The sequence below is a fragment of the Carassius auratus genome, linkage group LG28B (genome assembly GCF_003368295.1).
Source record: "Carassius auratus strain Wakin linkage group LG28B, ASM336829v1, whole genome shotgun sequence".
NCBI lineage: Eukaryota > Metazoa > Chordata > Actinopteri > Cypriniformes > Cyprinidae > Carassius > Carassius auratus.
This window is the reverse complement of record NC_039293.1, coordinates 5095968-5120392: the sequence shown is the minus strand read 5'-3', so window position 1 is coordinate 5120392 and position 24425 is coordinate 5095968. Positions and strand designations below refer to the sequence as shown.

At 35.0% G+C, this 24425-nt stretch overlaps 1 protein-coding gene across 2 annotated transcripts in view; it reads left to right on the top strand.

Moving 5' to 3' along the window:
• Positions 1-24425, top strand: part of LOC113067836 (protein shisa-6-like) — an 80146-nt gene that overhangs the window by 21723 nt on the left and 33998 nt on the right. For both annotated transcript variants that reach the window (XM_026240316.1, XM_026240315.1), the window contains exons 4-5: positions 3032-3124; positions 6078-6146. In XM_026240316.1, coding sequence (XP_026096101.1) covers positions 3032-3124; positions 6078-6146 — 162 coding nt within the window. The remainder of the gene's footprint in view (positions 1-3031; positions 3125-6077; positions 6147-24425) is intronic.

Sequence of the window (24425 nt, the reverse complement as noted above, 5' to 3'; positions counted from 1 at the left end):
CATCTGGCCAAAAATAAGATGCAATCCTTATAGCTTGTAACGTAAATCAAAGAAGCCAAGATCATCATAACAGAAACTACATGCATAAAATGATATAAATATCAGTCATCACTCTATATCTCCCAATAATTGGTCTTAGTAAGATGATAAATGCTGAGTTTTATGATCGGAGCTTTGAGAGATAAAAAACCTTCCCCAAAAGTCTGAAATATGATGTTCCTAAAAATGATGAATGGATAGTCATGTGAATGCCAAGTTGCTTTAGGCCGGTAAGTGTCCATCGTGAAATGTCACTAAAAATGTAAAAAAATATTTACTTTTTAAATTTTTTTAAAGAATTCACAGCAAAAAGACAACTTTAAATATATACTTTTTTTTTACTCAATTCAATTGAAAGGACTTTTACTTGCCAAAAAGTATGAACTATCAATTAGATGACAGAAGGCATTTAGTAGATTTTCACCAAATCTTTGATCATGTATATCATTTAGAGACCTTAGAAATTTGGGTATTAAATATGATACAGTGGGCTTTATAGCAGGGGTTGGCAACCTACGGCACGCGTGCCAATAGTGGCATGCAGAGAGATAATCACTGGCACGCGTGCAATAAGGAAAACTGCATAATGAAGTACATTACAGAGGTAATAATAACTTCTCATAGTCACACAGCCTGTTAGGAGCTATAAATACTATTAAAGTGTGAGAATTAACTTGCATGGATGCACGTGCAAACACTGCACTTAGATCAAAGCCTCGGTCTAACAGCACTCGTCAATGTCAAAATGACTGAGACAGCCAATCAGATCAAAGTAGGCGGGGTTTACTATTCACTGACGTTAAAGAGAGTGGGGTAAGATGAAGCTTCAGATCATTTAACATGTCAACTTTTAATAATACGTTTTACGATAGAAATGTTAAATGACCTAAAGTTATATCCAGTGATAAAAATGTTCTCAAATATGGCCATTTTGAGAGAAAGAAAATGAGGGGAGGGGGTAAATTGTCTGCGTCTGTCTCTCTCTGCAGACAATGAAGTGATTTTGCCCTCTTGTTGTTGAGAAATATAATGTAGCGATTCAGTATCGATTAATAAAAGTAGCGTGACAGCACCTATAAGTTCATGAGCTTCTGAATGTTACTTTTTGCACAGCACGATCTCAGATCCTTGTGTGCGAGTGATGTGTGTTGTGTGTGTGTGTGTGTGTGTGTGTGTGTGCACGTGCATCAATTAAAGCAGTGCATTAATGTTGATTAAACTGAACAGTTTTAATGCATTGGCCTTGTCACACACACACATGGCACATTGTGTATCTGCTGTTCACTTTTTTTTTAAAGTGTAAAAAATATTCAGAAAATATTTGCATCAAATTGTTTTTTATCGTATAATTAAAAATGGTGTATGTACCGTTTAAATACAGAATTCATTTGGGGGTGTTGGCACAGTGGTTAACCAGGAAAATAAAAAATGGCATATCATGCTGAAAAGGTTGCCGATCCCTGCTTTATAGGGTTTACTTCACTAAAGCTTTATAAAATAGTGACCAATTTTCTAAATAAGATGACAGTATTGTCAATTTCATTAACAAAATCTATGACAAAAAATGTTCTTTTGCGCATGATTTTTTGCCTTTACTAAAGGTCATTAAGCGATAACTGTTACTATATCAACATGCAATACTATTGAGAATAAAAGACGAGAATAAGACATTTAAAAAAAAGTAAAACTTTATCGAAATTCATGTTTGCGGTTGCCAGATATAAAAAGTTCAAATCCCCCAAACAGAGCTATGTGTACGAGTCCACATTCTATTGATTTATGCTTATTAGTAAAAGTGCAATACTTCTAATGAAATGTAAGAATACATTTATCAAATGACAACAATCATGGTAATTATAATTTGGAGTAACATATTCATTTTTATCTTTTTTAACCATTATTCTGAGTTTCAGAATATTCTCAGTTTTCATTGATTGAATAAATATGGTTAAAAAAATAGTGTGTTTGACATAGGAATAAAAATTAAGTTAAAAATAGCTGACAGAATGAACACTAGATGAGAGTGACACACACAAACCTCTCAACCCTCTCATCTCATGACCTTGAGGTCAGCAGCTCTGGTCAGGGATGCCATTACTGTCCAATTAGACGGCCAGAGGAAGAAGGTGAAGTTTCCCGGTGTCCTCTAACCCAGCAGGGCTCGAATACGAGATGAGTGTGTGTGTGTTGAGAGTGTGTTGTTTTGACCTCTAAAACCTCTCGAGTCCATGAGCAGAACCTCTGTCCCATTAATACTTAATGCAGCACCTTGTCTTGACCTCCGTCTCTGAGCGCCTTTTATCGCTCGCTGGCTGAGATGACTTCTCAGTAACGCTTGAAATCAAGGCCCTGATGTGATGGATGTGGGGTGTAAAGAGTAGTTCCGGCAAGACACTACAGGCAAAACCAATGGTTATTTATACACTGGTCAATTTGGCTAATAGGATAATGGAAATTCAACATTAAAAAAAAAAAAAAAAACATTTAAGTGTATTGCTTATATATACTTCAATTCAAACGCCTGCTGAAAAATCTGCTTTGAATCACAGTAATAATTTTAATTTTTCAATATATTCAAATGGAAAACAGGTATTTTAAATAGTTATGATATGTCACAGTTTGACTGTTTGTACTGTAAAGACAACATAAAAGATACTGTACAAATTCAAGCATTTGTTTAATTACACTTTATCTATTTCAGTCTGTTGATTTCATTTACAATAAAGGATGATTTCTCAAAATGATTTTTTTAGCAGCACTTACTGTACATAAACCAGTCTTTATTCTGAGTGTTTTTACAGAGGTGTTTGTTCATATATCATTCATTTATACTTCACGTCGTTCTATTGAGTTTTTTGCTGACTTGTAAAATATATTGCAACTGTCATACAATGAAACAGTGCATCTGACAGGAAATGAAATAATGTAAAACACAAACGAAAGAATAAAGGAATGATTTCATTAAGAACACTTGCTGTGTCTGTCTTTGCAGGGCATTATGGGAAAGAAAACTTCCGCAGTGGGCAAGACATGCACAACTTCATCTCCTCCGGCTTTGTGACGCTCGGCAGGAGCCATCTGAAAGGTAATCACACAACAGCAGAAACACTGATAATGATCAGAAAGGTTTCTTGAGCAGCAAATCATCATATCAGAGTGATTTCTGACGATCATGTGACACTGAAGACTGGAGGAATGATGCTGAAAATACAGATTTGATCAAAGAGATAAATTACATTTGAACATATTCACATAGAAAATATAATTTTACAGTTTTACTCTTTTTACTATATTTTTGATCAAATAAATGTATCCTTATAAGCAGAAGAGACTTAAAAAAAACATTGTTAATTTTTTCTAAAATTCTGACTAGTAGGGTTTAAAAGAATTTTCTAAATGTTCTTTATTGTTTAAAAGTAAGACAAAATGTTTTAGATGTTTTTTGGTAGTCACACTTTATCAAACATGTTTATTGTTAATGTTTTGAACTATGTTTTAGAAACAAAATAAGTTTAAGTGAAAAAAGTGAAATTTAGATGTATTTAAATTAGACTTAAATGTCCAAAAGTGCCCAAATATTTTTAGGGCCAATTTATCACTACATCATGTTGATTACAAGGGTATGTTTACATATTATTTATATACAATTTTTTTAATTATCTTTTATTTTTATCCTTTAATTTTTATTCTTCCCGTTTTATTTTAGGTTTTAAAAAGATATTACGTTAAAATATAAATAAATATATATATATATAAATTAAATGTACAATTATTATTATTAATTAAAATTATTAAAAATAAAATTCAGTTAGTTTCCAAAGAACATATCAATTTTTTGTTTAATTCCAAGTGTTTATTTTGTTTGCTTGTTTGTTTATTTTTTGAACAAAAGTTTACAAAAGGTTACTTGAAACGAAGCTGAAAGTTGTAGTTTATATTCATACTGAATCATTATTTTTATATTTACACTTTTTTATTTTACGTTTAATTTGGTTTTAAAACAAAAATGTTTAATTAGTTTTTAATATTTCTATTTAGCTTTAATTTATTTTTATTTCAATTTTAGTTTGTCATCTTAGTACTTAAGCAATGCGTATTTATTTCAGTAATTATTTCACTTAGTTGCCAAATAACATTTCTAAATTGTACGTAATTGTACGTATATATATATATATTTTTTAAAGTTACAAAAAGTTACTCAAAAATAAAGCTGAAATAAAATTTAAATGTTGAAAAATTTGTAGTTTTAGTTTTAGTAGTTTTATTGTACAAAAACAACACTTTTGTGTTGAAAGTGTTAAATTAATTACAGGTCCTTGCACACCGAGTCTGATATTTTCGTATACGGTTTTCGTATTCATCATCCAAACCCTGCACACAGTCAGATCTTGCATCAAAACACCTCTCAAAATGCTTACTACGGATGTAAAAAATTCTGAAAATCGAAACCTGTTTAAACATTTTTGGTGACGACCTAAGGTTTCGGAGGCAGTTTGTAAACTTGATTGACACTACGTGAGGTTTTTGACGAGAAATTATCCGGCGAAAATTTCTGACTCAATGTGCAAAGACCTTAAGGATGTTCCCTTTTCAATCACTCACCTCCGAAAAGAAGTACACGATTAAAAGCCCCCGAATGTCTTTTAGCCATGTTTCATTTGCCGAGTGCGTGTTCTAGAGGGAGATTGAGCTGTTGACAGCTTTCCTAAAGCTAATTAACAGACAGAGGAAGCCTGTTGGAAAGAAAGCAGCTGCCAAGCGTCTGCGGCCTCGTCTCCGCTCCTCATTGTCTCTCCTGAGTGAATCAGCGCGGCCCACATAATACGGCATAATCAGCACGCCAAGGGCCGATTGTTAACACTACAACAACATAATCCACCCGCTTCCACATTCACGAGCAATAACATTTAGATTAATGACCGGCTGAGGAATATCGGTGACATCAGTGCGAGCGCCGATGACATCACATGTTATTGTTTTGCTGCAAAATAACCACTGTGGTTTCCTCGGTTAATAAAGGATGTCAGTGTGTTGAATCCTCTATTGATTGAGCTAATTGCACGACGCTGATGGCAGATTTGCAGATGGCGTGTGATTCGGATACAACTGTAAAAGAGGATGAAGTTAATACCCCCACGCACCGCGCTTCCTCAAGGTGAAAGAGTTTAATAAGTTGCTTAAGTATTTTTTGCTTATTCAACTTGGCTCCGAAGCCCTGCGGTTCATGCAAATTGGCCTTAATCTTCACCCTGTTTAATTCCACCTGATTGAATTTCTTTACAGATTCTCTCCAGAGGCGATGGAGCTGCTCCTCAAACTCTCAGCTGATTTGAGCTGAGAGCCTGTTCAAGTTGACGTCAAATCAAAAACCTAGCCGCTTTACTTTATTATTGCATCATTCCGCTCTTCTTGTGAATTATTTTTAACGTTTGCCTTTGAAATCGTTCATTAACATGTAAATAACTCTGAAACAACTTTACTTTTGAGCTGGTTATCAGTATATTTATGTTAACCAGTTGCGAAATATCTATGTAGACAATGTTTATTTTGCATTAAAGCAGTAAATAGGCATATATATATATATATATATATATATATATATATATATATATATATATATATATATATATATATATATATATATATATATATATATATATATATACGTGCTTTTTCAATGATAATATTATTATTGAGATTGAGATTCATGGTAAATACGAAAACAAAATTGAAATCAAACTTTTGGTGGATACAGTATTACAGGTGCATCTAAAAAAAAAATTGAATATATACACACACACATCCATTATTTGATAAAAAAAAAAAAAAAAAAGTTTTTTTCTTCTCTATTTTTGTAACAAATGTGGTCAATGTCATCTAAGCATGACGTTTAATACATGCTAAAATGGTAAAAGGCCTGTTTGATGTTGACTTTATACTTTCAGACGGTGACCCTCTCGGTGTTTGTCAGCTGTATGTGCATGTGTTAGCATGAGCTGTGTTAATGTGTGTGTCTGTGTGTGTTTGTGCTTCTGCAGCGCAGCACTCTGTAGATGATCTCGGGCAGCTGTCCTGGCAGGGCGACCTGGACGTTCCTCTGTCCTACAGTATGTATTGGGCTTCAACACCACACACACGCTCCTCCTGCTCACAGGTGACCCTTGCGCTCTACAAAACTGCTGTTTAGATATTCTAGAGTCTTTTGGAAGCCATGCACCTTATGAAACAACTGTGTGATAAGCAGTGGTGGACAAGATACACAAATCAACTACTTGAGTAAAAGTACTGATACGTATAGTAAAATATTACTCCAGGACAATTTTACTCGAGCGAAAGTACAAAAGTACTCAATTTTTTTTGTAATAAGGCTTGAAGTTAGGAAGAACATTTTAAGGAAAATGTACCGGTAATTATATTTTCATAATGATTTGTTTCCTTCTCAAACCTTATCTGTGGTGTAAAAAAGAGCCCTGGCCAAATCCCCCAGAGGACCTCACTTCCCACTTTGATAATTACTGTAGGTACCATGTTCTGAACATCACATGCTTTCTTTTCCACCCAGATGGAATCTATATAGGTGGTTGAATATTTTGACTTTATTTTAAAACATTACCTCAACTTAGCACCAGCAAGTTAGCTAGACAGTTAGCATCAGCTAACAATATTTACTTACTTCCATTATGGTTATGAATAAACATTCATATCTGTCTGCTTGGCTAGTTAATCCAAACAATATAAAAATGTATACTGTTGATAAACAATATAAAAACTGATGTCACACAGGGCTAAATGTACCAGACGATTAACACTATTAACAGGAATTATAATGTGATTGCATAGTAAGTAGTAATATTTGTTTGTTCTGTTTGTTGTTTCAGGGTTAGCATCATCTGAGAATTAAAATTAAGCATGTTTTATTTAATTTCTTTAAATTTAATCTTTAAAATGTAAATTTAAATCTTTACATTTAATTTCATTGAAAAATCCCCAAACTTTTTCATTTTTAGTACAATATTTAAGCATTTATTTCTAGTATTTGGATCCTATTATTTTCATATTTTACTTATTATACTTACCATATTTTATTTTATTTTAGTTTAGTTTATTTTATTTTATTTTTAGTTCGTTTCAAAGTATGAATTTTTGCAGAAGACATGCTGAGATGTTTTTTTTTTATATGTTGAAATTGCTCAGATTGAATATTGGGTTGTGTGTTCTCGTGTCTGTATTTGAGATATACAGTACGTGATATAGTGTTTTATAGTTTGATTGTAATCATGCATGCAGGGTAAATGGCGTTTTCCTGTTTGGAAAGCAGCAGTTGTGGTTTAATGTCCTCCCTTGTGTTTCATATTAATTTATTTTTTGATTCATTTCACCTCCTGCAGCAGCAGAAGTAAGTTTGCTGTTGGTTCATTTCTCTGCTTTTTTTCCCAGTACAGTATCTCTGGGTTATTAATGACTGTTGTTGCGGGTTTCTCCTTGCTGTTACCATGGTGATCCTTTTATGCACTGTAGCATATAATTTAACAACAGCATTTGACTCTGAACCAGCAGAAATCCCTCTATATTCAAACCCTGGGATTATTCCTCTGACCTGCGCTAATTAGAGCTTTAATTATACAGCAAACCTTCAACAAACATTATTAGTGCGGTTTACAGAAGCTATCGCTCATACTTATAGTTCGTGACTGTAACAAACCCATAAGCTTTTAGAGTTTGTGCTATAAACTGTTGATGAGGAAAGTTGTGCTACTACTTTCTAAGTGATCAGACTTTTTGCCTGATGGACAGTGTAACACCAGTTTTAGTTGTTTATAATATTTAGAATAAAATATAATATATTTTTAAAAATGTAGATATATATATAGTTTTTTGTAATATTCAGATTTAAGTTTTATTTTAATATGTTCTAATTTTTTATTTACATTTTTTTCATTTATATGTATTCATATGTAGCTATAAATATTTATATTTGTTGTTGATATTATAATAATTTTGTTGTTTTTTGTCATTTTCTTCAGTTATTTAATGTCTATAATTTTATTAATATTTTAGTTTGTTTTATTTTCATATTTTCAGTTTTTATTTTTATTTATTCTTAGTAATTTTGATGTATTTTGCATAGTTTTAAATATGTATACATGGGGGGGGGGGTCTTTTTTGTTTCTTCAGCCAGTGGTACCCAAACATTCAACAAAAGATCAGTTTTGAACACACAAGGAATTTTTTTTTTTTTAAGGAGAACAGAATAAAAATAAAATTGGTAAGACTTAGCCATAAATAATGTGTATGAATCTGGAACAGTATATTCATTTATGTACACATTTGTGCAATTTTACTCTATACAGAACTGTATAAATAAAGAGATATGCATGTGTATTTACATAATACTTGAGAAAGGCAATCATTTAAGATGCAGAATGATTTACTGAATGAATTACAGAACACAGATAATGATTCATAACTTAGCAGTTTAAGCTGGAGATGGCATTGGGGAAAAAACTGTTTTTATGCCTAGATGTTCTAGTGCACAGAGATCTGTAGCGTCTGCCTGAGGGGAGAAGTGCAAACAGGTTGTGTCAGGTCTTTGAGTATGTTACCTGCAGGTGCAAAGCAATGCCCTTTCTGCTGCCCTAACAGTCCATTGAAGTCTTCTTAAATCTGATTTGCTGGATAATCCAAACCAGACAGTTATAGAAGAGCACAGAACAGACTCAATAATATCAAAGTAAAACTGTGCCATCTGTGCATGTGGCAGGTTGAACTTTTTCAGCTGACGAAGGAAGTACAACCTCTGCTGGGCCTTTTTCACAATGTGAAAAAAGTCTATGTGAGTGTCCCACTTCAGGTCCTGAGAGATGGTTGTGCCCAGGAACCTGAAAAACTCCACTGCAGCCACAGTGCTGTCCATGATGGTGAGTGTGGAGAGAGCAGGGGGGTTTCCAGGGGGTTGGCTGCCATCTGCGGTGCCAATCGGAAGTGATATCCCAGTTCCTTCTCACATGGCCCTGTCCAACCATGGAGACAGGTAAGTAGCGCTTTGCCTTCGGGGTTGGGTCCCTGCGCTCCACCTCACTGCCCCACTGTGAGTACATCGATGGTTCCCCTAGTCCTGCTTGCTCGGTTTCTGGGGGCCTGTCTAGCACCCCCACACCATCTCATTGACTCATGAGAGCCATCAGACTGGGATATACAATTCAGTTCGCCTGGCATTCTCTCTAGTTCAGGAGCATTTGGTTCAACTCTGTGCTGAACAATGACGCTGCCATCTTGCGAGAAGAAAATCAAGACCAGAATGATAGAGCCAGTCCCTCCAGCCAATATGAAGATTGGGTTTTACAGCCCTTACTTCATTGTACCCAAGAAAGGTGGTGGGTTATGACCAACCCTAACCTGATCATTTTGAACCAAGCCCTTCACAGGCTCCCTTTCAAGATGTTAATGCAGAAACAGATTTATGAATGCCGTGGTGACTCTGCTCGAGTGCTTCATATGAGACCACTTCAGTGTTGGCTTCATGACCGAGTCCCGAGATGGGCATGGCAACACGGCACTCACCGGACTTCAGTCACCTCATCCTACTACCAGACTTTCAGCCCCTGGTCAGACCTTGCCTTTCTTCGGGTGGTAGTTCCCCTAGTGCAAGTGTCCAGACATGTTGTTGTCTCAACAGATGCCCCTGCCACAGATGCTGTGGCCTTGTGCAATGGGCATGCAGCATTGGGTGCCTGGGCGGCCTTGACTGCAGTGGCATTTCAATTGCTTTGAGTTACTAGCAGTTTGCCTTGCTCTGTGCTGCTTCAAATCACTGCTACATGACAAGCACGTACTGGTCCGGACATGTGGTCTCCACATGTGGTCTTGGGAGAGGATATGGAGGTTCATGATGGTCTACTCCCAGCGGTAGTAAACACCATCACTTCAGCTAGAGCGCCATCTACGAGGCACGCCTATGCACTGAAGTGGAACCAGTTTGTTGATTGTGCACATCACGATGCAGTGAACAACCTGTCCATGGGGAAGCAGGGGGATCAGGTTTCTTAGAGGCATGATGAGGCTGAATCCCCTTGCAAACACTACTCTGGGAGGAGACAGACCTAGCCATTGCTTTGCTCTGTCTATTTCACACTATAGCAAACATTAGTAGAGCTGCCGGCTGGGCGACACCTAGCATGTTTGCGAGATTCTATAATCTCTGTGCTTGAGTGCTTCTCAGTTCAGTTACCCATTTTGTGAACCCTGTTAAAGTTCCTCCCATACCCTCGGCGTTCAGGCATAGTGGAACACCGGACACCAGGTCCAGCACTCGTGTATATGCCCAAGGTCAGTCCTTGTGCTAGGCTAGGTGTTGTGTGTAGTGATTCCCCCTTTGGGTGATCCCACATGTGTATTCTTCAATGGTACAGCTTCCCTCTCGGTGAACCTAAGACTTTCCCTGGCAGAGACTTCCCAGCCATCTCTGCTGCGTACTGATCTCACCCCAGGCTGGCTGAGTCTACCACAGGGACTTCCATGTGTAGCACTGCCCTATGGCCAATCCATATGTGTAATTGCCACATAATACCTCCTATACGCAGGATGTGGCTTCCATAGCATTCCCCTACTTGGGTACGCTTTCCCAGTGTTTCATATGTAACAGAGACATTTTTGATATTTGATAGCATTGATATTTTAAGTTAGACGTATTTGTATATTTTCTCTTTTCTTTTTGATTTTAGAGTTGTTTTTATTTTGTTGAGTCTTGTTGTCATTTTATTAATGTTTATCTAATATTAATTTGTATTAATAATTATTTTTTTCTTTTTTATTTATTTTCAGTTTTTTTTCTATGTCTATACAGTTTTTATAATTTTTTTATTTCAGTTTTAGTTATTTAATTTTACCCCAACTTAAAGTGAAAATGAGAACTGATGCCTTGACAATTGGCTGAAAGAAAGCTTTTTAATGTTAATTAAAAAATGTAAAGCATTATACAAAACGTAGCTTCATGTGAGAACGGTATTATATTGTTCTAGTTTTAGTTAGCTATGATAACCCTGGCATACTCATATTCATGCACGCACTGCAGGTAGAGTGAGTCCCACTGGTCTAGTCAGAGAGAATAAACAGTTTTACAGCTGTTGTGTTGTATTTTAACGTCTCCGGTAGATGCGTTACGGCCGTCTATAAGGACTCTGTGAGTAATCGACCCCGCGAGCAGGAAGGTTATATCTCAGTTATCATCAGCTGAAGCCTTGCACCTGTTTTGATGTGCAAACAGACTGTGGCATGCAGAGATCAGTGCCAAGCAGTGGTCAGATCCACTCAGACGTCAATCACCAAGAGTGGCAGACTGACTGACAGGCTCTGTAGAGTCGTGTAACCTTGCCTCGCTACATAACGCCGCTCACATCAATCTTCTGTAGTAAAGGAGACACTCCATGTTTTGAACGGCGTAACAATTTACACATCAAACACCTCAAACTCCACAAGCACCCTGAAACTCTTAACCCAGAAACAATGTCTGGCATTTCCCACAGCACTCTTTCATTTCATTGCTGTCTAGAAGAAACAACTCTTTCAATGCGCTCAGTTCTTAACCCTGAAAACTTTAATTAATTCACACCTAAACATTCAACTGTTCTGAAGCCCTACACACGTCTAATACCAGATGTACTCTTTTTAATGGCTGAATAGTAGTTACCAAATACTTAAGACACACTTAAAACATTTAGCACATCTAAACACTTGACAATAAAGTTTAATATTTGATTGTTTTGTTTTGTTTTTGCCATTTCAAGCTCTTTGAAGAGCTTTATGCCTTTATGCCAAAATAATGTCAGGACATTAAAATACTTTTTTTATTGACTGATATTTATAAAGGTCTGGGCATTTACACAAATTTCACAATTTGATTTAATTTTGATTCACAAGTTTGTGATTTGATACAATTCAATATTGCTTCTTATGCACACACACACACACATGCACATATATATTTTGAAACGATGGTGGTCATAACCTTTTCATGACAGATTTATCCAAACACATGCATTGGGCATTGAATGGCTTTCCTGAGGTAAATGCAATGTTACGTAACATTGCTTACAAGCCAGTTTATTGACACATTTCTGCGCCTGAAACTCTGATTGAATTTCATTCAAAAAATATCACAAGATCTTGAGATTTAAGAATTGATATCAGTTCATCAAAAATTAAAACCATAAAGAAATCCATAAGCCCTAATATTGATACACCAGCAATAGACACTGTAGGACTGTGAGACTCCAGGAGACCACAGAGACACCTCCACCTGTCTTACTCCTCACCGACTGTCATGCTGATTTACAGTGTTGCCAGGGAGACGTCAGGCGGTAAAGACCTGGGCCACTCCAAGTCATCTGTCTAAATGACACGGCGGAAGATCAAGAGGCTCTCGTCTGTTTCTCATGAGCTTGTGTGTGGTCTTTCTGACGGCTGTGGTGTGGAACGCCACACTGGAGTCGTTTTAACAGGAAATATGTCACTCCAGACCGACGTCTAGAGTGGTCTGAGCAATTGATTAGGTTTATTGATTAGCCTGGATGTTTTTAAACTACTCAAAATGAAGTCAGGCTTCTCCCTCTTCCAAGGTGTTCAAAGTAAAGCGTTCACAGAAACACAGCTCTTTTTCTACCTGAATCTCATATGTGATTGATTTGAAACGATATCAATAGACATCAGATCTGCACGTGATGAAAATATCATTAGATTCCATGTTTTTTTTTTTCAATAGTGTTTGACGTTATCTTTTTGCTATTCTAACACTTTAATGCTCCAATAAGTATAAAAATAGCACTCAGAAATAACAAATGGGTAAAGCAGTCTGTTTTTTGATGAATAGTTTTTGCAATATACAGATATATTAATCTTACAAGATTTGGAACAGATATAATTGAAGTTCTATTTTCATGAATCATAAAATTATTTATGATGAGACAAAATCATATTTATTTAATAGTGTTTTGTTACTTTTTTTATAATTCCAGTAAAAAAAATAATAATAATAATAATAATAATAATAATAATAATAATAATAATAATAATAATAATAATAATAATAATAAAATCAGTGTTATTTAATTTCTATATTTTATATATTTCTATAAATGTTTTCAAAATAAATTTATTTTGGTCACCAAGGCAGCATTTATTTGATTACAAATAACACCGTAATAAAATGTGTTATTGTTAAATATTATTATGTGAATATAATGCAAAACATAATTTATTTCTGTAATCAAAGCTGAATTTCCAGCATTATTACTCCAGTCTTTAGTGTCACATGATCCATAGATCATTTTAATATTCTGAAAACATTTTGGATTATTGTTGGAAACAGTTGAGCTATTTCATACTTTTGTTTAATCCAAGATTTTTTGATGAATATAATGTTCAAAAGAGCAGCATTTATTTGAAATATAAATATTTTGCAACATTATCAATGTTTTTACTGTCACTTTTGATAAATTTAATGCATCCTCACTGAATAAAAGTAAGTTTATATATATATATATATATATATATATATATATATATATATATATAAACAACCCATACTGACCCCAATATTTTGAATGCTAATGTGTATTTTCACATTGCATACGGATGGAAGTAGTGAGAAATATTGTCCCAGAAAAGAGACTGCACTCAAACTAAAACAAACTGATCTTTATGTTGACATTCACGCAAGAGCAATTTCTAATATCCAGCTAATTTGTGAAATAACATGCTGAATAATAGACGTCAATAATAGGCAAAAATATAGTTATTCACAGTGAATCCATGTTTGAATTTGATCTCAGAATTAAAACAGACTTTTTTTTTTAACTCTATGACAAACTGGGTCTTAAAGGGACAGTTTACCCAATACTGAACACTCAAGCTCATGTTGTTCCTAATCAAAACCATCGTTTTTTTTTTTTTTTTTTTTTTTAGTGGCAGAGAAAGACCTAGGCCTAGATCTAGAATTTCCTTTTAAAACGTTGATAATTGGCGCATAGCGATAAGGAAGCAGGCTCTGTTTTCCTCGGTCAGCTGTCTGAAGGAATTGCTTTGTTAGTATCAGGTCAGGAGGCCGTGATTGAAATGGTCATGTAGGAAAATGTGCTCTGGACACTTGAGGAAGCTCCTGATAGAAGATGACCTGTTTAATGTCCGCAGAGGGAGCACAGTGTGAAATTACGTCCGAAGGACAGCAGGTTCCTCTGCCCTGTGTCCTCAATACTGCACTGGACCATTGGGAGCCATGCAGGACGCTGATAAAGTGCCCCCTGCAGGACACAGATGAAATGCAGAGGGGTTCCTATGGCGTTCAAATCACTATTAACAGTATGTTATGTTTCCCTGTACACTTAACTAAATTCAAATATTACACAATGCTAGCAAAACTACCTTATGTGACCTTTGATGTCACCTTAAGTTGTTTGTGATGTCATAGTAAAGTACATTTCTGATTGGTTTAATTTGTTTTCTTTAAAGGAATTAACCCAAAAATAAAAATAAAAAAATAGCTCAAGATGTACTCAGGTTAGGCTATTCAAGATGTTAATGAGTTTGTTTTCTTCATCAGATTTGAAGAAATGTATCATTACATCACTTGCTCATCAATGGTTCCTCTGCAGTGAATGGGTGCCGTCAGAACGAGAGTCCAAACAACTGATAAAAACATCACAATAATCCACAAGTAATCCACACAGTCCAGTCCATCAGTTAATGTCTTGTGAAGTGAAAAGCTGTGTGTTTTTAAGAAACAAATCCATCATTAAGAGGTTTTTAACTTAAAGGTTTTTTACTTGGTGTGAATTATTGTGATGTTTTAATCAGCTGTTTGGATTCTCATTCTGACGGCACCCATTCACTGCAGAGGAACCATTGCTGAGCAAGTAATATAATGCTACATTTCTCCAAATGTGTTCCCATCATGAATGGCCTGAGGATGAGTACATTTTGAGCTAATTTTCATTTTTGGGTGAATTATTCCTATAACGTTGTGAATTGATTTGGTTAAATTTCTGCTTGCAATCCCTGTGAACAAACCTGAAGCTTCTTCGCTGAATTCATCTAAACTTTGCACTGTAGATTTTTGTAGTTGTGGTTGTATTAGTGGAGTCTGACGTATCCGTCCTGCTCTTCAATGCATTATTCAGCAGCGAGACGACTATTTACTCAGTGAAAGCACAGTGTTATATCAGACCGCTGATCAGACTGTGTTTGTATGCATGCGTGTGTATCATCGCACACTCGCTCACTGATGCTGTCAGAATTCTGATAGCATGGTGCATTATGGGCCGAAAGGAGAAGCATAAACTAATGCATTCATGCCATCAGAATTCAGAAGCGTCATCCTGAGTGCACCAGCCTTCATATACCGCTGAATACAGATGCTGTTTACTAAACTGAAAAAAATAAAAATAAATAAGGATTTACATCATTTAGAAATTACTAATACATTTCACAAATATTCTAAGAAACAATACTGAATTAAACATGTCCTTTCAAAGACTGAAATAATGTTTTGTTGTAAACTAACTAAATGAATAAATGTACAGGGTTTCAAAGTATGTGTGTGAAGCTGTAACTGATCTACAGTCTTAGACTCATGAAATGTTACGTAGTTATGTAGATGGGATATAGTGAATCATTTTTTTTTTTTTTTCATAGTTGATATTTCCAGTTGGTTACCAGTATAGAGGGATATATTTTGACTGTAGAGAGATTTAATTGAACTAAAAGCTTGTTTTCATAAACTAAAAATGGCAGAAATCTTAAAAAAAGAAGTAAGATTTGATGATAATGTTTATAGTAGTAGATTAGCCTATAGTAGTTCATAGTAGTTTTTTGCATAGCATCATCACAATAATATGCAATCAGATTCAAAAATGCTTACCTTGATGATTACATTTTCAAAAAAAAAAAAAAAAACTTTGATCTTCTGAAGTTTGTCACTTTTGTTATAAATAATTAATATTTCAACAAGAACACATGAAATTGATCAAACATGGCATTAATAATGTTACAAAATATTTTTTCACACAATGCTACCAAAACTACCTTATGTGACCTTTTGATGTCACCTTAAGTTGTTTGTGATGTCATAGTAAAGTAAATTTTTGATTGGTTTAATTCGTTTTCCTTAAAGGAATTAACCCAAAAATAAAAATAAAAAAAATAGCTCAATATGTACTCAGGTCAGGCTATCCAAGATTATGGCTATGAGTTTGTTTCTTCATCAGATTTAAAGAAATGTAGTGTTACATCACTTGCTCAGCAATGGTTCCTTTTTCGGTGAATGGGTGCCGTCAGAATGAGAGTCCAAACAGCTGATAAAAACATCACAATAATCCACAAGTAATCCACACACTCCAGTCCATCAGTTAATGTCTTGTGAAGTGAAAAGCTGTGTGTTTTTAAGAAACATTAAAATTTCGTGGGACACTGAAGAGTTGCTGAAAATTCAGCTTTGATCACAGCAATACATATATTGAAAACAAATATTTTAAATCGTAATGACATTTAACAGTATTTCTGTTTTTACTGTATTCATGACCAAATAAATACAGCCTTGGTGAGCAGAAGAGACTTCTTTCAGGAACATTTACAAGTCTTACCCACCCCAAACTTTCTGAAAGTAATGTAAATTCCTATCCTGAAGACTGCGGTCCGCTCTCCTCTGCTAAAGTCTATAGGTGAAATGCACTGCTGAGAGGTGGCATCACCGTCAGAAGAGTTCAGCTCAAGGAGAGTGTGATGACTTTATCACCATATGTTCTATAAGGAAACATCGGAACATTGTGGGAAGGACATTCCAACACATTTACATTCACATTAACATTTATTCATTTGGCAGATGCTCTCGTCCACTGAGGAATGCAACAAGCGATTTACCGTTAGATGGCAATAAACAAGCGTATTATGACATCACGGTTATAATGATGCGTGACATTCTGTTAAGCTTCATGAGTGTCTTGTTGATCGTTTAATGCTGTGAAATTGCAGTTTCGAGTGCTCCGTTCATTTGTTTTTTGGAAAGTTTTGGTACACCGTGCCCCGAATACATTTCTGTTTGTATATACAGGATGTTTAGCTTGAAAGTCATACGGGTCAGCAGTTTAATTATTAATTCTGAGCGCAGGCAAACGCACACATTCATTTCGGGTTACTTATTCGGTGTGCTTTTTTGTAGAAGAGGAGAGCATCATTCAAGAGCTGCATTACTTTACTATGCTCCATAAGCTCATTAATAAAGCTATGAATTATTCATGAAGCCAGCTTTCTGATGAAGAGCACTAAACTGAACTTTTTGAAGAGAAAGTTGGCTTTTTGAGAGCCTGATTATGAGTGTCTCGCTCCTCGAAAGTTTCAGAGATGATAAAGCTGGTCAGATTAGTGTATTTTATTAAAAAAAAAATAATGAAAATAAGCAAACTGTAATCATTGGTTTAACAGCAAATGTTTTATTGTGTTAGATAACAACTAAAGGTTTTTATTTTATTTTATTTTTTTATTTTTGGGGGGGCAAGGCAAGCCTCACCATTCATGCAACCATTTGTGATTTTATTTTATTATTATTATAATTTTTTTAATCCCAGTTACAGAAAGAGCAAAACATGCAGCAGGACACAAAAACGACCTGACAATAGCAAAAATCCTTCAAATTATTTTATTTTATTTTAATTTTCAGTTATCTCCAAAATGTGGCAACAGAAACACACTTTAGGATACACTCATACAGCGTCTAATGATACAAAATGTGCCAGTTATATTTATTTGTTCATTTTATTTTGTTCCTATTTATTTGTCTTTTTTTTTTTATTATTTGAGTTTCCGCTTATCTCCAAAAAGCAGCAACAGCACCAGAGAAACTCACATTAGGACACACTCAAACACAGTCTGACAATAACAAATGTGCTTCCAAGCAAAGGAATGGTCACGAATACCAAGCAGTTTCCCTTGTTTGCCACCAACAGATTGATTGTGCCTCAAAATAGGAAAACAAACCCAAAGTGAACTGACAAAACAGCTCTCAATGGATGTTGGGAGGATGTAAATAAATTGAGGAAAATGTTGTGTTTGAAATGACGGTTGGAGTCTTCTCTGCTTCAGTAGCTGTGTGTAGGACAGGAGTGTTTTCTAAGGTGAATCACTCATCATGTATGCTGTATGTTTTTGAGCTGTTTCTCTTGATGCTGATCTTCTGTCAGGAGTGTCCTCTCTTGTCCCCAGCACAAACAGCCTGTAATTGCACTGCGGTGAAGGTGACGTCAGTCGTAATGATCTTCTGCACACAGTTTGTGGACAGAGGAATCTTCCTCCTGCTGCTCCATAATGCTGCTCTATAGATCTCATCAGCAGTATTCCTTCATTTAGTTTCTCTAGTGCACTCAAAAACATTAAAAAGTTGTATTTTTTATTTTAATTAATGTCTATGATTCCACGAAGAACCTTTAACATCCGCGGAGCCGTTTTGTTACACAAAAGATTGTTTACAGTTGAAAAGAGTTCTTTAGATTTTTTTTTTTAAGTATTCAGACTACACTGTTAAAAATTACTTTTACAAAAGAGGGTTTTTGCAGTGATGCAATAAAATAACTATTTTTGGTTCCCTATAGAACCTTTCAGTGAACTTTTCAGTTCTTTTATTATAATTTTTTCTTGGTGTTAAGAACAGTGTAATGATCCAAAGTACCTTCTTCTAATATAAAGAACCTTTAGTGAAATGGAAAATTCCATGGATGTTAAAGGTTCTTCATGGAACCATAAGCCAATAAAGAATATAGAATTTTAAAGGGGTCATATGATGCGATTTCAGTTTTTCCTTTCTCTTTGGAGTGTTACAAGCTCTTCGTGAATGAAGAAGATCTGTAAAGTTGCAAAGACTAAAGTCTAAAATCCAAAGAGATATTCTTTATCAAAGTTAAGGGTCAACCACTCCTACATAACACGGCTCGTTCTAACACGCCCCCACGTGTCTATGTCACGAAGTGGGAAGATTTGCATAACACCGCCCAAATGTTCACGCAATGAAAGAAGGTTTAGCTTTTATTCTCGCTGTTGCTGTCACATGTTTGAGGCATTCAGCCAATCACAAGACACTGCATAGCTGGCCAATCACAGCGCACCATGCTTTTCAGACCGATAAGCTTTGAAAAAAATCTATGCCTTTCAGAAAAGCAGGGCATAGAGGAGCAACAATAATGTACATTAAGTGGAAAATATTTTTTGTTTGTTTGTTTTTTTAACTTTAAACATAAACACATTTCATTACACCAAATACACAAAAGTATGTTCTTTTTAACAACTTCATATAACGCCTTTAAGAGACAGATTCCTTTAAAAATTGTTCACTGAAATTTCTTTGGAGAAGCAAATCTGTCCATCCTTTCATTCATTTATTCATTCATTCATTATTACTTCTTTCTTTCTTTCTTTCTTTAACATTCTTTCTTTTTCTTTCTTTCTTTCTTTCTTTCCTTCCTTCCTTCATTGTTTCATCCATTTATTCATTCCTTCATCCATCTGTCCCTTCATCTATAATTCCATGAAGAAACTTTAACATCCATGGGACATTACTATTACACGAAAGGTTCTTCATAGAAAAAAGATTGTGTTCTTTGTACGTCACACTGTAGGTTGAGTGAAAGTTCACTGGGAAATAAAAATGGATCTCCAATGGCATCACTGTAAATAAATAAATAAATAAATAAATAAAGGTCCCTATGGAACACTTGAAAGTAAAAAAGAGAAAAAAAATCAATTTGCAATGCTTAAAAGTAGGGATGGGTGCCGAAAACCGGTAATTTTTGGATGTAATTGGGTCGATATCGGAATACCGATAAGCTTCAGGACAAACAATACTGTTATCGATACTTTCGTTGTTTTATCTCTGTAAACTTCAATGTTGACAACAAATAAGAAGCTGCTGCTTGTCATTTCCCTTCACTGAATGATGTGTCCGATGTTTGCTCGATGTGCGTGTGATATCCAGCACATGTGCTGTGTGTGTGTCTGCGCGCAGTCAGTCATCATGGCAAGGGTGAAACGTTTTCAATTTTCATTTGTGGGTGAACTATTCCTTTAATGTTAATAAAATAAAACAGAGACAAAAATAACTCCCTGCTCTTGACTGAAGAACTTAATACAGTTGCTAAAGTTCAGCATTAATACAATAACTTTTTCAAATGGTCAACAACTTTTCACTTAATTTTCTTTTTGCACCAAATAGTATCGATAACATTATCAATAAGTATCGGTATCGATAAAATGTTAACGATACCCATCTCTACTTAAAGATTTTAAGAGGGCTTTTCACAGCAAATGTCATAAAATAAATTTTTTTTGGTTTCTCAAAGAACTTTTGAGCAAACAGTTCTTAAAAAAAAAAAAAAGAATTTCAAGAAGCTTTTGTGGCATAGGGAGGCTCACGGAAGCACATATTCCAGTATAACCTGTATTTTTGCGAGTGATTTGCTGTGCTTTTCTGCTTGACTGCAGAGGAGGTGCTCATCTGAACAGATCTGGCCCGGGACAGAAACAGAGGCGGTAGGAAGCTGATTTCCGCCCACAGCCCTGAGCGTCTCCCACTGTGAAATGAATTGAGCTCCTGGTCTGAGGGGCAGGCATCAGTGTCCAGTCAAAGAGCCCCACGCGCTGACCATCCAAAGCAGGTCATTCTGGATGTGAAATGTTTCTGTCCTCAGTGTTTGAAAACTCCCCAAAACATGCACAGCTTGTTTAGCTGAGGGTGTAGAAACACACCATTTCTCCGTCTCAGCAGTCAGTCACCTGGGATTGGGCCGGTTGGTATCATTGGCAAGGATGAAATAGTGAGTCGTATGTATCATTGTGACTTATTTTACTTTATTTATTTTTTTAAATTTTGTTTATTTTTTGTTTGTTTATTTATTATTTTTTTAAGAGTTTTCTTTTTGTTAAGTGTTTTTGCTTTGATTAGTATTTATTTATGTATTTATTCATGGTTTATTTTCTTTCAGATTATTATATTTTGGAGGTTTAGGTTTCATATTTTATTGTATTTTTGTTTAGAATCATTTTTATTTGTTTATTTTGGTTTATTTATTTCTTATTAAAAGTTCTATTTTATTGTATTTTATTTTTCTATTTTATTTATTTTATTCAAATGATGAAGTCCTTTTGACCGTCATGCCAATCAAGCCTGATGTTTTTTTTTTTTTTTTTTTTTTTTTTTTTAAAGAGGTCACTACTGGATATCAAATGCTAAATATGCATTCCAACGCAGAACTGGTTGTTAATGAGTGCACTGAAGGACAAAGAGCCCCCCATGTCAGATTCACACAGTGCGGCATGTCCGTCCCACATGGTTACATCACTTCCTCTTGTCCATTTCATCACCCGCTGTCTCTTATGTTACAGATCAATCACAAAATACCTGCTTCTTATTCCTTTGAAACTGAGAAAGAGCTGCAAATAACCGAGCGCATTTCTGCTGACCTGAAAAGAAATGAGCATAAAGAGAGTCAGTGATGAGCAAGCTACTTCTAAACTGTAGCTACTAAAATTAGCAAGCTATTAAAAGGGAACAAACCTTAATAAATATCAAATAAGAGCAGTATTTTCTGGTAATGCATCATCGGCTTTGTCTCGAAATAAGATGTCAAGTGATTTAACGCTTGTCAGTTAGTAGTATTGCTACATTTAGTTAGTAACTCCCCAACACTGATTCCCACACACATATGAATAACTCCAAAGCAAGTAAAATGAGTGGAAAGGTTAGGAAAGCGGATACACGTGTGGATAGTCATGCAGAGAGGAGGATGATCTTCAGCGCTCACAGAACTTGAGCACAAACCGAAACCCCACAGACACAATCTGTGCCGACCCAAATACTGAACAGACACTGAGCTTTCAACAACACAGACACACTACTGTGCACACATTCGTCAAGAGACTCTAAGATTTGTTCATGGTTTACCAACGCTATCTCACGGCCAAATTGTACGTATTTTACGAGGTGGCTTATTCGTACGAATTTGTACGACCTCACTCGTACGATTTGATTTGATTTGATTTGATTTGTCTAAACCCCAGTGATGGTTAGGTTTAGGGGCGGGGTTAGGTGTAGGTCATTCGTACAAATTCTTACGAACTCGTAAAATACGTAAGATTTGACAACAATCGTATGAATTTGTACAAATGTGGTCGTACGAATTCGTACGAATAAGCCACCTCGAAAAAAAACAGAAACACAGTACAATTTAGAAATTTTATCACAATAAAATATGTTTAATGTCTATGTGAAAATATTGTAAAATGCAATTTATTCCTGTGACGTAAAGCTGAAGTTTCAGCAACATTTCTCCAGTCTTCAGTGCCATGTGATCCTTCAGAAATCAAATCATTTTAATAACTTTTTTTTCCCCACTTTGTTTTGATTTCTTCTGAATAATTTATTATTATTATTATTTAGTATTTTGTTGTATTTTACTTTGGTTTATTTGAGGTTCAGTAATTTACATATTGGATAAAGTTGATACGATAAATAAATGAAATGTTTGCCGAAAGAGAAACCTCTTAACAATGAAGTCCAATCTGAGAGGTTTTTTGGATAGTGAAATGCTTCAGAGGGTCTTATAATGAACCATTTTTCCAGTTTAGTATTACGTCAAAACGTATTTTCATGTCCGGATTTAAAAACGCCACACCAAAACAACAAACAGTGCTAATTTTTTTAGTGTTTCAAAGAAAGAGTAACTTTTGACTTTGGAAAAATACGAAAAAATTCAGATTTTTAGGTGAACTGTCCCTTTAAAAACAACAGCATTTTGCTGCAAAGACCAATAATTCAGCGTTCTCAATATGTAGCTTTAAAAGCACAACACCTTGTGAAATGACCGTGTCTCTCTTGAAGTCATATCTGCGGTGAGCAGACGCATGATGAAAGCACTGGTCGTGTAGAAAACAAGCAAATTACGGTGTAAAAGTGCCGGCTGGGTTTGAATTGGCGTTCCTGAAGGCAGATTACAATGCAAAGGAAAGCCCTAATGCTCGCTATGCACTCGCAAAACCACAGAAAGCCTCATTAGCAGCGCTGTCATTAGTCTGTTTGAAAAATATCTCTATTCATAGAGCCAGTGCTGACGTCTGTAGTGTAAGAAATAAACAGCACATTGTACTTCTAAGAGAAAAAGAACAGCTGCATTGATGAACGCAGTTATACAACGCTTTCTTTTTTAGACGTATGACGGGTCATTAGGAACAGCTGATAGATTGATTCATACACTGTCAGATAAAAACAACCAAATCAAGCATCCTCAAAAAAGGGATATACTGTAAAAGCTCTACTCACACACATTTGAATAATAATAGTGCGTAACTGAATCATATGAAAAAAAAAAAAAAAACATTTCTCCACTAATGTCTGGTTTTCTGACAAAGAAACTCTGGTTTAGATAGGAAGAGACTGAACAACATGTTTGTTTGTTTGTTTGTTTATAAATTAGTCATTTCAATTAAGATTGCTTAAAATAATTAAATAAAAAAGATTACTTAAAATAAGTAGTCTGTGGTAAACACAGAAAAATTTCCATCTGACCAAAATGCTATTTATTTGTTTGTTTGTCTGTCTGTTTGATTACATAAAGTATGATATAGAGATACTTTCTTCTTATGTAAATAATTAGTTTATTTATTTATTTAAATACATGTTTGACAGGTACTTTCTTCCTGTCTAAATCAGTAGATTTGGGTAGATTATTTATGTCTAAATGAGTGGTTTGTTTGATGAATAAATGTAGGACACCTTTCTAAACTAAAAAAAACCCTTTTAAACAAACAAACAAACACACACACACACATAAATAAATAAATAAATAAATAAATAAATAAATGTTAGTCAGATAATCTATATACGTATACGAGTGGTTCCTAACTGAATAATTAAAATATTTATACGTAAATAAATATAAAAATCAATAAATTAATCATGTTGGGCACATTATTTTAGTGTGTAGATAGATAGATAGATAGATAGATAGATAGATAGATAGATAGATAGATAGATAGATAGATAGATAGATAGCACCACAAAAAATGCCTTGTCTGTAATGTTTGAATCTTTGGCATATATTAGTTGTGTCACAAATGACATATTGTACACTTTGCTCTTTTGCTGTGCCCTATGAAGTGTCCAGCGTTTCACACTTGATTTTGTCAGTTGAATGAGTGCATCATTGGATATTTGAAGTGCACTTCTTGCCTACTCACACTGTTTATACTATAAAATCGCATTAATTACTGCACAAGTATGTGAATTGGAATGGGAAATTATGGGAAATGGGCAATTTCTTCCATCATGCCACTTGAATCAGCATATACTGTATATGTGA